General features: G+C 48.3%; 1 protein-coding gene across 2 annotated transcripts in view; it reads left to right on the top strand.

Annotated features, from left to right (window-relative positions):
* Positions 1-13,503, top strand: part of LOC120498422 (calpain-5-like) — a 55,665-nt gene that overhangs the window by 24,720 nt on the left and 17,442 nt on the right. For both annotated transcript variants that reach the window (XM_039701112.1, XM_039701111.1), the window contains exon 3: positions 10,165-10,296. In XM_039701112.1, the coding sequence (XP_039557046.1) occupies positions 10,165-10,296 (132 nt within the window). The remainder of the gene's footprint in view (positions 1-10,164; positions 10,297-13,503) is intronic.

Here is a 13,503-nt window from a genome sequence, read left to right as displayed (position 1 = left end):
ACAATCTGGTCCAGGGTCTCACCACCCTCACAGGGAAGAATTTTTTCCTAATATCTAATCTAAATCTACCCTATTTCACCTTAAAGCCATTCTCCCTTGTCCTGCCATGCAGGATACATTATGTCCATTGTCTCCTGAACTGGATGCTGGTGTCTTTGGGGGAGGTGATGCAGGATGAGAGAGCATCTCTTAGCTCCACTCTTCTTTACATTATTAATCACTTAGCTCTTTTCTCTTGCTGTATGAGGATTACACTGCCAATCCCCTTGGGGGTTTCCTGGAGGGGGAAAGGAGTCAGTGAACTATTTCACTAAAAGCAGGACCAGCACTTCCGTGCCCACAAGTTTCTGCATTAAAAGGTTGTTTCCCCAGTGTGTAGTGCAGGCTGGGAAGCTGGCAAAAACACAAGAGTGAAGATAATGGGGAGGACAGAGGTTAGGATCTTGCAGTTCTTTGCTCTCCAAAGTTCACCAAGAGTTTAGCAGGGAGACACTTGCAAAATTATGGAAGGAAACTTCCCTGTCCAGCCGTCTAGGAGCCGCTTTGGCAGTCAACTGCAATTGGGTGCAAAAACGTTCTGGTGTCCCACTTGCAGATGTTTCTTCCAGAAAGACTAAAATACTAAATTCTGTGCTCCAGGTGTCTTTACTGAGCTTTTTGCAGTGTCTTGGCCTGTGTCTCTCAGTTTTGGTCTCTTCCAAAGAATGCTTGGGGTTAGTCTTGATGCTGGGGCTCCTCTGTGCTGCTGGATTGGCTGAGGGATCATCTCCTCTGAACAGAGTCAACAGACTCTGTCTCGGGTCCACCACAGGGGTTAAAATCCTTCCAGACCTTTGCATTTCTCCTCTTAAGAATTTATGAGCCACTTGCCTTTTAATTTATCTGCTGTTTTCAGTAAAACTGGAGCTGATTGCCAGTCTGGCTGTTCCTTGCCAGGAAAGGATTTGGTCATCATTTAATGCAATCTCTGAATTGACCTTGTTTTTACATTTTTAAGCCATTCATAGGCTACTCCATCCCTCAAGGATGAAAAAGAGATTCATTGTTATTATTTGCACTTTTGAAAGGTCTCTACTCCCATTAGATGCGATGCTGACCCTGGCTGCATTCCAGCAGGTCTCACCAGATCCTCCCAGGGCCACGGCCTCGTGGTGCCAGGTGAGCACACTTTCCCCCTTAGCCCCAGTGAGGACTAGAGTTGATAAGCTGCTTGGCACTAGTGCAGCCTTTGATAAGAAATTTCCAGCCAGTCTGCTCTGTCCTCAGCATCAGAAGGACATGGCCTCAAAAGCGAAAGCGACGGTAAAATCCCTGGATTAGATTCATGGCGTACTTCTTAGTGCAGCTGCATGTTGGTGACAAGAAATTATTGTACTGGTAATGAGGAAGAGCAGAACAATAGCAAAGCGTGTTGCAGAAAGGTCTGAGCATCCACTGCCTCTGAGCTCCATGGCAGAGAATGTGCAATCCTCCCTCACAGACAGGGCTCTGGGGTCCTGGAGGGGCACAGCATCCTGTGGAGCAATTACAGAGCTGCTTATCACAGAACTACAGAGTGGTTTGGTTTCAAGATCACCTTGTTCCAATCTCCCTGCCATGGGAAAGATACCTTCCACTAGACCTGGTTGCTCAGTGTTAAGGAAACTTCCCTGTCCAGCCATCTAGGAGCTGCTTTGGCAGTCAAACTCGCACCCCCTGAGCTGGGACCAAAACCCCTTTGTAGCTCCAGGCTCCAGGGAGACCGTGGGTGCCCCACTTGGCTCCCTACACTCATGGTCAGAACAGGTTTCCTTACTGTGACCCCAGCTTTCCCCGAACAGAGTCTCAGAGATCTGGATCATTAAAATTATTTAATCTTGGTGCAGTGATAGAAAAATGGCCCGAGCTGGTGCCTCTGAGGAGAGACCCCGAACAAAGGAAACCTCTCACAGTCCGAGCATAGGAAAGGCTGGAGAGTCTCCTAGTGTCTCCTAGGTCACATGGGTGGGACACAGGTGCCCTTTGTTCCTTGGTCAGCAGTTCACAGCCTCTTGTCTCAGGCTTGGGGTCGCTTCCCCCAGAGCTCAAACTGCAGCTGCTCACCAAGATACCTCCACTGAACGTGTTCCTCACCACTCAAAGCCTGTCCTGGGAATGGGGCATCTACAGCTTGTCTGAGAAACCTGTGCCAGTACCTCACCATCCTCACAGGAAAGAATTGCTTTCTATTACCTAACTTAAACCTGATTTTACTCAGTTTAAGCCATTTCTTCTTTTCCTGTTACTTCATGCACTTGTCAAAAGTCCCTCTCCAGCTCTCTTGGAGCTTCTTCAGGCACTGGTAGGAGCTCTGAGGTCTCCTTGGATCCTTCCTGTCTACAGACTGCACAACCCCAACTCTCTCATCCTGTTTTCATAGCAGAGCTGCTTCTGCTATGCATTCCAAGCGTCTTTGTGGTCTCCTCTGGACTTACTCCAGCAAGCAAGGTCCGTGTCCTCCTTATGGTGGGGTTCCCAGAGCTGGATGCACGCTCTGAATCAGCCAAGGCTTTTAATCTTGGTGCAGGCTGGGAGTTTCTTCAATGCCTGTGAGCTCTAATCTTTGAGCCCTCAGAGAGGATGGCATTTTGGGGTGATTTACCTGTGTTAAGGGCAGGTGTTCCTGCTGGATTAAGTGTCTTCACTGAAGCCCTTGAAAAGACTTGATCAGACATGATGCTGCTTCTTGCAGAAGGAAAATAAAATACAAAGAGTATGACTGTGTGTGTGAATGTGCAGATGTGTGAGTTTGTGAGTGAGTTGTGTGAGTGGAAATATAAAACAGCTCTTCTTTGATATTTCTGGACCTTTGTGAAGAAACCAGTGCTCAGTGATGCATTCCTAACAGTCCCCATCCAAGAAGGAAAAGGATGAATAAGCCATCTTGGTGGAGAGTTGTCATGGATGGTTAAATTTTGACTGTGGTCTGATGTGAATGCCACTGACAGAGTTACATAGGAATTAATATCCCTTCTCCCAGTTAGCAGAAGCTCATGACTCCACATCTCTAGAGGGTGGTTTTCTCATAAACCAGGATTCTGTTTGTAAAGCTACACCCAGTGTATGAATAACCAGAATAGGCGTGGGCTGGAAGTAGTTTCTTTAAATGGCTTAAACTCGTGATAACCTCATTTTTCATCATCTTTGCATAGTCAGGGATTAATTTAGATTGTGGTGAGGTCAAGTCCTGTTTTTGAATGGAGGTGCTATGAATGGGACACAATCACAAACCAGAGTATTTCCTTGCCGTGGGAGAAGGAAATGGAGAGGGTATGGCTCAAGGGGGCATGGGAGGTGTCCCTACAGAAAAGCAGTTTGGAGATTTTGATCTGAGGTACGCACAATGGAGTGTGGAGGTAGTTTTCCTTTGCAGCTTCCAGTTCTTCTTTTCCCATCAATAACTTGACTCTTATGTTAATTAAAAACAAACATACAAAACCAACAGAAAACCCCTGCACAATTTAGATTTCTAAATCCTGTTTCAGAAGATTGGCTTTCAGTGGAACACAGGATTTGGGATTCAGGCAGGGCAGCTGCTGAATGATGTTGCTTGTAGGCAGAAACAGTGCAGCTGAGCTCGTGGCCACATCAGCTTCCTCCAGGATTTCACTGGCTGGGTTTGGACCATTCCTCCTGAAATACTGTAGTTTTTCACAGCAGGACTTACTTGGATAGGCTCTTCCCTTTCCACCAGCATGGCCCCACCTCTGCTTCCTCCAGGGTGGGGGCTGATGGCTCAAAAGTGGTGCAAGATGTGGAGCATCCTCAGGGCTCCTGCCTGTGTTTTGTGGTCCCTCACTTGTACCTGCATGACCGTGATCCTCCAGGTCTGGGGCTTCATGCTTATAGTTTCAAGCCAAAGCAGTTCCTCTGTTTGGGGTTAAACCCACAACTAAAAGTGTTGGAGCAACTGAGAGCATGGTGTTCCATGTGGGAGGAGAGGCTTTGTATGTGGGTGTATTTTAAACTCACAATACTGCTAAACCAGGGTTGGTTCACCCTGCAAGTCCTTCCCAGGGGAAGGTGGTCAAAGGAAGTTTGTAGGAGAGCTCAAGACTGGGATGTGATGGAGGATGCGGGAACTTGGGTGAAGGTGGCCAGCAGCACTGTGCTGAGTCAGAGAGGTGTATCTGTCACGGGTGTTAAACAGCCTTGGGAGCTTACTTCTTTCCTCTTCCTTGCATGTCCTCTCCCTGCTCTGAGTACCCCATCCCCCAGTTTGTCAGTGAGCCATGTGAAGACTTTCCTGCTTTGGCAGTGACTTCTGCAGACCTCAGGGCTCTTGGTGTCCAGGGAGTATTTTTTTTCTTAGTGCCTTTGCCACCAGACAAAAGCACTTGCTGTGGGCGAGATGGCCTGGGGAGGGCTGTGTCTGGATGTGTGGTGATGCTAAAAGCCAGGCTGTGCCAGACTCTGCATCAGTCTTGGCTGGGTAGAGACTGAAGTAGTCCTAGGTGGCGTAATGGTGAGACTTCCCAAGAGTGCATCCCTGGAAAGGGCATGTGCGGGGAATGACAGGTCTGGGGCCCCTGTAGTTGTGCTATTCTCTTTCCAGTCTCTCTCCACTGCTCCTGGGGAAGTGCAGTACTCTCACAGCTTCTTGTGTCTCTCCACCTCTCATTGCTTTATCCTTTTTTGGGTGCCTTTGTACTTTGGATACCCAGAAGATAAAACTTCATAGGGACCTGACAAGGTCCTGCAAACTGACCTTTAGATCTTGTTTGCCTCTGTCCCCACTCTTCCTGGTGCCAGAACAAACGCCATTGCATGATGCTGTGGTACACAAACTGAGTCAAGCAGGTTGCTGGGAGTGTGGTTTTTGGATGCCTCCCTTCACAAGCAAGTCCTGTTTGCTGTGGGTGGTGTTCAGTGCCCTCTGCATGGTGTGGGAGCTGATAACAATACAAATGTGTACACACTGAGATAGTGAGAGTGGATTAGCATTAGGGATGACTGACTGAGGCAATACAAACCCCCACAAACTGTTCTGTAGGGTGTAGATATTCCCACCCAAGCCTACCCTCCTTCCATGTGTCTGAAGCTGATCTGCCAAGTATATATTTTTTAGTAGAGCCCGTAGTGACAGGACTAGGGATAATGGTTTAAAACTGAAAAAGGATGGATTAAAAGTAGATGTAACAACACAATTTTTTTATAGTGATGGCGGTGAGATACTGTCACAGTCACTTCCCTGTTGCCCAAACAAGCTGTGGCTGCCACATCCCTGGAAGTGTTCAAGGCCAGGTTGGATGGGGCTTTGATCGACCTGGTCTAGTGAAAGGTGTCCCTGCCTATGGCAGGGGGTTGGAGAGAGGGGGGCTTTAAGGTCCCTTCCAACCCAAACCACTCCATGATTCCAGAAGCCTATATTAATCCATCTGAAAGCATAGATACCTGGTATTCTAAATTCACCCCGTTTCCCTTTCCTTTGTCTCCCTGGTGCAAATTTTATTACTTCCCCTTTTTGCAAAATCACACCCCAGTTGCAGATACCTCAGCAGGGCAACACAGAGGCCTTTGTGTCTGCTGTGTCACCGTTGCTTGCCATGCCTGGGGGCCTCTTGCTCTCTTGTCTGTGGGAGTGACATTTAAGACAGGATCCTTTTGGTTCCCTTTGCTCAGAAGGGAGGGAGGGAACGCAGCCATGCTAATAGATTATTTTGCTGATTTTGCAAGTCTGAGTGAAGGCATTGTTCTGAAACAGCCAGGCTCTGCAATGAAATTAGACTAGTCTGTTCCTTACAAAATCTTGTTAGCAAAAAATGGTCCTGGCATGCAGCAGATGTTGTATCTCTCGTGGTTATTCCTCCTCCTGCCGTAGCTTTTTCCTCCCCACATCTGTTTGGACATGATCTAGATTCCCAGTGAATCTGAATCTCAGAAACCTGCACCAGGAAACATTTATGATAAAACACTCACCAATTGTAAAGTAAATTAGAGAGTGTCTTTCTCCTTACAATCCTGTGTGGAATTGGACTGGCTGGAAAAGGTGAGGAAGATATTTTCTGCTTTAAATGTATTTGGAAGAAAATTGTGTGTGTTTTGGGAAATATCCCAAAAGGGAGAGCAGGGGGAAAGACCATGTGCTTTTGGGTGGGAAGCAAAAAAGTACAAAACAATTGCTCTGTGTATTTTTTTTTCCTTAATGAATCTCAAAAACCCAAAGCCAGAGGGAGCAAACTATCCCAATCTGGGCTCTCATAAGCCAGACCTCTGCAATCAGCCCCTCATCGACAGGGACCTGCTCTGGCTCTGATTTCCACCTCTGTTCCACATCCATTGGAGAAGGGAGGATGTGAATCACCAGAACTTTAAATCACTATTTTGGCCCTCTTCGTGTTATCAGCTGAATCTTTCCATAGAACCATCTGCACAGGCTTTCTCTAAATTGTGTTTTGTTGCCTGGAGCTCAGCATGCATTTCAGCAGACAATTTTAGGGAGGGCACATAATTTCTGATGGTGCTTAGGATCCTTGTAATAACCATCTCCAGAAGTGTTCAAAGAACATGTGGGTGTGGCACTTGGCTACATGATCTAGTGGTGAACATGGAAATGTTGGATTAATGGTTGGACTTGGTGATCTTAAGGGCTTTTCCAGCCTCAATGATTTGGTGATTCTTGGAATCCTCCAAGACAGGTTCTCCTTAGGGGTAAAGAGACATGAGTTCTTAACTCTCCCTTGGCCAAGGTAGAGTTAAGAACCACACACTTGAAACCACAGCTTCCCTGCAGCCATAGCTTTTGGCTTCCCCTCCCTATTCCTTCCTGCTCTCCATCTGTGTCCAGGAGTAACCTGGACCAAGGATCTGGCTGCAATAAATGAAGGACGGGATAGACTTCCTGTCTGCTGAAGCCTCAGGTGGCAAGAGGCAGTTTGAGCTGGTTCTGTGGTGGCTGAAGCCTGAACCCAGAAAGCCCCAGGGTGTGTGTGGGTGTAGATGTTGCTATGCTGCCCTCCTCTCTCAGGGTCATGATGCTGGGAGGGTGACGTGGTGTTTGCTGCCTGGATAAATGTTATTGCTCACCTGGATCATCTGCTGCATGGTACGGAGGGGAGGAAACCAAGGTCATGACCTTCTCTGATCTGGGAATCTCTACTTCTCTCCTCCCTTTACACATGCAAATCCCAGACCCTGTAATTCCATATGGCTGGAGAACAAGCTTCTTATCACTTCCAGCACTTTTCACAGGAAAAGGAGCGCTAAATGTTCCAAAGCTTTTCTAGGCTTTTTGACTTAGTTCCCACTGGTATCTTGTTCATCAACCACCTCTGTATGTGGGCATGGTGCTCCATGGCTCTGAGTGTGCTTTGCATCACACACCAGTGTACTCCATTCAGTCCTGGAGCATTGCAACCTGGCTGAAGCAGTGCATTGGTCCTTGGCTCCCACCTCAGTACAGCCAGAGAATACAGGGAATGTCATCCCAGTGATTGAGGCCACACAGTCTAGACAAGTACAAAATGCATGAGTGGAAACTCAGCATCTTCCATAGGGACTGAAGAATCCAAGTAATTTAATATTGGTAAGCTCCAGTCTAAGGAATATGGTAAACCTTCCCAGGGGATTTTTCTGAGGAGACTGACCCATGGATGAGACTCATCCTGATAGAATCAGTTCCACGGCATTAGAACAAGGAGGCAGTGCTGCCTTCCCCTTCACAAGGATTGGATATTAGAAAACATTTTGTCACTGAAAAGGTGTTCAAGCACTGGAACAGACTGCCCAGGGAAGCAGTGGAATAGAAATATTCAGGAAAAGTACAGATGTGGTGCTGAGAGACATGGTTTAGTGGTGGACTTGGCAGTGCTGGGTTAATGGCTGGATTTCATGATCGTAGAGGTCTTCTTAATGATTCTGTGATTCTTCACTCTGGAGAAGAGAAGGCTCAGAGGAATCTTAACAATGTCCATAAATACCAGATAGCCGGGAATGGAGGAGACAGAGCCAGACTTCTCAGTGGTGTCCAGTGACAGTACAAGAGACTGTCTGCAAACTGAAAATCCGGAAATTCCATTTAAGCATGAGAAAAGACTTCCTACTGCAAGGGTGGTCCAAAAACTTGCACAGACTTCCCAGAGAGGTTCCATTCCTGGAGATACTCAAAACCTGACTGAACACAGTCCTGAGCAACATGCTGTAGCTGACCCTGCTTTGATTAGGGAGTGTGGACCGGATGACATCCAGAAATTCCTTATAACCACATTGATTTGGTGATTCTTTGCTTAGGATCACTGGGAGTCCTCTGGGACGAGGCTCAGTCCCAGGGCTTGCGTGTGGTGTGAGGGCCTTCTGCAGGGAAGCGTGGTAGCTCTGCTCTGCACTTCAGGGCAGACCTTACTGCAGCTTCTCAGTACTTGAAAGGGGCTTATAAGAAAGATGGGGACAAACTTTAGCAGGGCTTGTTGAGACAGGACAAGGAGTAGTGGTTTTAAACTGAAGGACAGGTGATTTAGACTACTTATATGGAAGAAGTTTTTTACAGTGGTGGTGGTCAGACACTGGCACAGCTTGCCCAGAGAAGTGATCGATGTCCCAGCCCCAAGAAACATTCAAGGTCAGGCTGGACTGGGCTCTGAGCAATCTGATCCAGTTGGTGATGTCCCCATTTATTGTAGGGACTTGGACTAGATGGGCTTTAGAAGATCCCTTCCAACCCAACCCATTTTGCATCTCTCTGTTTCTCATGATTTCGTGTTCTCACCTGTGTAATACCACGCAGCTCCTTTATTGTAATCTGCATATCCCCCCAAGGGCAGAAGGGGCAGCTGTGGTCCTCAGGTGCGATAAAGAGCCTCTGTTCCCCAGAGCAGGATCACAAAGAGCTGATCTTACAGACACCCCACCCCCAGACACTGAACCCGCTCCTCTCGCATCCCGGTGTGCGCTCAGCGATGCCGAGAGCCGCAGTGGCTCCTGCCCTTGCTGCTGTCGGCTTGCCTCCCCCTAGCGCCCATCCCAGCATCCTGCAACGCCAGCTCCAGGGCATTAGTCCTTTCCCTTGTATCTCATCCTGGCCAGTTTGTGTTAGGTTAATTTGGAGGTGTTTGGTGCTGGCTGGGCTGGGTGGGAATAGCAGGAGGTGCTTGTGGTTCCTTTTCCTCCCTGTGATGGGGCCTTAGGCAACATAATCTGATGGGTGGGGCCTGTGCATAGAGTGCAGGGCTTGGAACTAGATGATCTTTAGAATCCCTTCCAACCCAGACCATTCCATGAATCTCTGGGTAGAGGTAGCACAAGTCCTCAGATGCAAAGCTGGTGGGGGGGAAGGGCATATTATTTTGGGTACAACCAGCCTGAAAAATTGGGAAGTGTGGGGGAAGAAGAATAATCTGCTTTTCCTTTTTCCTCTTGAAATTAAATGTAATAACAAAGGGGAAAGGGTTCTTTCAGCTCTTTGTCTGTCCCATCTGCTCCCAGCCTCCGGCTGGAAGTGAACTTAAAAACGGAATTGAGCAGGAGGAAAAAAAAAAAAAAAGCAGTGTGTCACCTGAAGCTTGCTCAACACCCTCTGTTATTTAAGTGCTTTCTTGGCCAGGTTCTAAGTGGGAGTGGGAAGCAGGGAGGGCAGCCTGGAGAGGAGTCAAGCAGAGAAAAGCCAATGGTCTTGGTGCTTGGTTGGAGGGATGAGCTTACCTCCCAGCTGCCTCCTACCCAAGTTTCTCCATTCATAGTGTCTATGCACAATGCACCATCCTGGCAGTATGAGTATTTAATCCTTCTTGCCCAGCTACAAAGCTTTTGGCTTACTGATTTTTTTTTTATCTGCTGTGCTAGGATCTGGAAGGACAGATCCCTCACCCTTGGTAAAATAGTCACAGAGTAGAGGCATCTGAAGGAGGAAACTTACAAGGGCTGTAATGGTATGAAATGATACCATTATCAACAGGGATAATTATAACAAAGCTGCACTGGTGCTGGGACAGAACAGGGAGTAGGTCTTGTGATGCTGCCCATGTCCTGGTGAGAGCAGAAGGCAGGACAGGTCCTTCTGCCACCAGCCTGATGAGCGAGGCCAGCAGAAAGCTGCAGGTCAGGTTTATGTGGAGTCTGAGGAAAAGTGGAAGTGACTTTCCTTTGCCAAGAAGCCCTGATTTCCCTGTCTGCTCACTGAGCCAGTGTGTCTGTTTTTCTCCTGTCCCACAGGAAATCTGCAATGATCCACATCTTTTTGTGGATGGGATCAGCTCCCATGACTTGCACCAGGGCCAGGTTGGGAACTGCTGGTTCGTGGCTGCCTGCTCCTCCCTGGCATCTCGGGAGTCTCTGTGGCAGAAGGTAAGTGGTTCCCCGTGCCAGGGGAGAGCCTGTCAACACTTTGGCTTTGCATTGTGTTTGTCCAGGTCAAAAACTGGTTCTCAGAGATGCATCATGTCCTGAAAAGCTGATAATGTGCAAAAAATCTCCCTTAGAAGACTGACTTGCAAAGGGCATTAGTCATCATGACTGCAGTCACCACACTCCAGCCAAACCCCTGGACAGTTTCTCCTTAAGCAAGTGGATCAAATCCCATCCTGTTTCTCAGATCCCATATTTGATCCTTTGAATACCAAAATCATCCAAAAATTAACAAGAAGAACAAAATTCAGGATGCTCAGCTGCAGCATTAGGCCCCATTTCCCTCATTCCCATGGTGTCCCCTCTCTTTGACTGCTTACTGTGTTCCACCTTGGCAGAGACACCTCATGCTGGGGCAGGAAGGTTGATTTCAGGGTGTTAGCTTCTCTCCCAAGTCACTGCTTGCCCAAAGCATCCATCCCTGGCGTGTCCCGTGGCTGGATGGCACCATATGGCAGTGCTCCTTCAAGTGGGGGGTCCAAGGGGAATGAACTGTACGCCAGAAAAGCACCAGGGAGCTGCATCAGAGCGAGGGGCTGCAGGCCTGGGGAGCAAGCAGAGAGGTACAGGGGGAAGGAGGTGCCTAGTGCCACGTCCTTGGACAGTCTGTGCCCATCTCCACCATGGCCTCAGCGGTGCAGGATGTCAGCCCTGTGAAAGCCAAGGCACGGGGACTTCAGCCTCCAGTGCAGGTGTGCATCAATGTAGGGCAAGAGACCAGCAAGTTGTAAGCAACTTTTCCCAGATTTTACTGTAAAAGGCAGCCAGGGTCTGCAGGCTGCACCACCTCCTTCACCCACAGCCTCCTACAGCTGTGGGCCTGAGATGGTTTCCTCCACCCCACATCTTTACATCTGCTCTGTGTGCTGTGGTTCTTCCAGTCTCTGCTTCCTGTGGTGAGCATGGACACCAAGCTCAGGGATTTCTTTCAGCATCCCCATTTTTTGTTAAAATTGAGGTTTTTCTTTATAAGGGAACAGGATGGCTGTTGTTGCCTTCTAGATAAGCAGTAAAGCTTCAAGCCATGGTGGCTGTGGTGACTGCTGTGGCTGTCATCACAAGGATGATGCACAGGGTTGTTTAGTTTGTTCCTCACCATCAGCATCCCCCAAGGGTGAGTGGGCAAGTTGTCATCCTTCCTCATCATTTACTTCCAGCTCTGCCCTGGGAAATGCCAGCCAAACAGAGGCTGGGTCCCTTTGGACACTTCATTATTTCAGTTTGCCGGGAATTGATTTTCCTCCCTTGGCAATTTGGCTGTGTGTGTTTGTGACTTCTCATTTTCCATTGCTTTAACTCTCAGAGGTTTTTTTTACCTGCCTTCTCTTTTCTTTCAGAAGGGTTTGATTTATAGAGTTATATAGGTTGGAAGGGACGCTAATGACAATTTAATTCCAGCTCCCCTGCTACAGGCAGGGACACCTTTCACTAGACCAGGTCGATCAAAGCCCCATCCAACCTGGCCTTGAACACTTCCAGGGATGGGACATCCACAAAGTCTCTGAGCAACTTGTGTCAGTGTCTCACCATGCTCACAGTACATTTCTTATTTGCTGAAGATCTCAGAGACAGAAATAATGAGCCCACGGTTGTTAAGTGTGGTTACACATGCAGTTGTGATAACATTGCAGAATGTCTCTATTTGGGGTCTGGCAAGAGCTGAGAGATGCTGATGCAGGCTTTAGTATCTCTGAAATATCAGCCCAGGAATCTTGGCCCAGATCACCCATGGCTACTAGAAAATGTGTTCCTGGTGTACACCAGGATGTAACAGAGGCTCTGCATGTGAAACTCTCTCTCTTGAGTGTGGGGAGGAGGAATATCTTCAAGAAAACAAGACAGGCCAGCACATCCCTGTGGATCCCAGGAGGTTATTTTATTCAAACATTTTCTTCCACTTTGCTTTCTCCATGTCCCTGCTTCCCATTATGTCTGTGTGGTGTGAATCACTGAGTGGGAATGGGGTATAAGAATTTAGTTGAGAGTTGTTTTCTAAATTCCTGAGTCTTGGATGACCCTACATGGCTCTAGGTGTGATCTGGCTCCGTAACACCCTTTCTATGACCCTTCAGATGTGTCTAGCTTTTATGAAAATAAATTGTTAAAATGGGGAGCAAAACCATGCCAGGATGCTGGAGCCAATTTGCTGCTGCAGGAGCAGTGTGGTGTCTGACTCCTGCCAGCTGTGCCATCCAGAAAAGGGCATGATGGTCATGTTAGTTTGCTATTCATTGACTTAATAGTCAGTTTGTCCCTTGGGACCCTCATGTCCTTTTCTGGATGGCACAGCCTGATGGAGGCCACCAAAGTGGTCAGGAGGAAAGTGGGTTTATGCATCCAGGAGGAGAGAAGGTAAAAGGGGAGCTTACTGCTGTGTGCAGCTACTTAACCATAGAATCACAGAATGGTTTGTTTGGAAGGAACCTTTAAAGGTCATCTAGTTCCATCCCTCCTGCCATGGGCAGAAACACCTGCCAATGGACCTTGTTGCCCAGAGCCCCATCTTGCCTGGATAGGAGAGTGTGGACAAGATGGACCCAGGCTCTTGTGGGGATGCACAATCAGAGGACAAAGGACAGCAGCACAAGCTGCAGCTCATCTTCTGCATGAGCTCAGTCAGACCCTGGAACAGGGCCCAGAGAGGCTGTGGGACCTCTGTCCATGGAGATACTCAGATATGGACTGGATGAGGCCTAGAGAAACATGATTTAACCCTGAAGTGAGTCCTTCTTTGAGCAGTAGGTTGGACCAGACTCCTCCAGAGTCTCATTCTAGCCTGAATTGGCCATGAACCTGCACTCAGAGAAAGCCACTGCCACTCATCCCTCCCAAGGTGGCATCCCTGACTTTGTTTTGGGATAATGAGCCATGGTTGTCAGGGAGGTTGCCGGGCAGGCTGACATGAGACATCCCTTCCCTATAGATTACCGTGCACAGCAGCAACAGCAGTTCTGAATCTGCAAATGAGTGGGGAGGGCATCCAGGGGAAGCCCCAGAGGTGTTTTGCGTCACCGGCCCGGGTTGCCTAGCACTGCTGCGACTGTGGAGAAGGGACACCAGCTCCGGGGTCCTGTCTGATCTTCCCCCCTGCATGTCCCGTTTGAGAGCCACGCGCTGCTGAGGACGGGGCAGAGAAGCAGCCGAGGT

Source organism: Passer montanus, unplaced genomic scaffold (assembly GCF_014805655.1).
Source record: "Passer montanus isolate IOZ18808 unplaced genomic scaffold, ASM1480565v1 scaffold149, whole genome shotgun sequence".
Taxonomy (NCBI): domain Eukaryota; kingdom Metazoa; phylum Chordata; class Aves; order Passeriformes; family Passeridae; genus Passer; species Passer montanus.
Note: the sequence above shows the minus strand (reverse complement) of the source record. Positions and strands in the feature narration are given on the sequence as shown.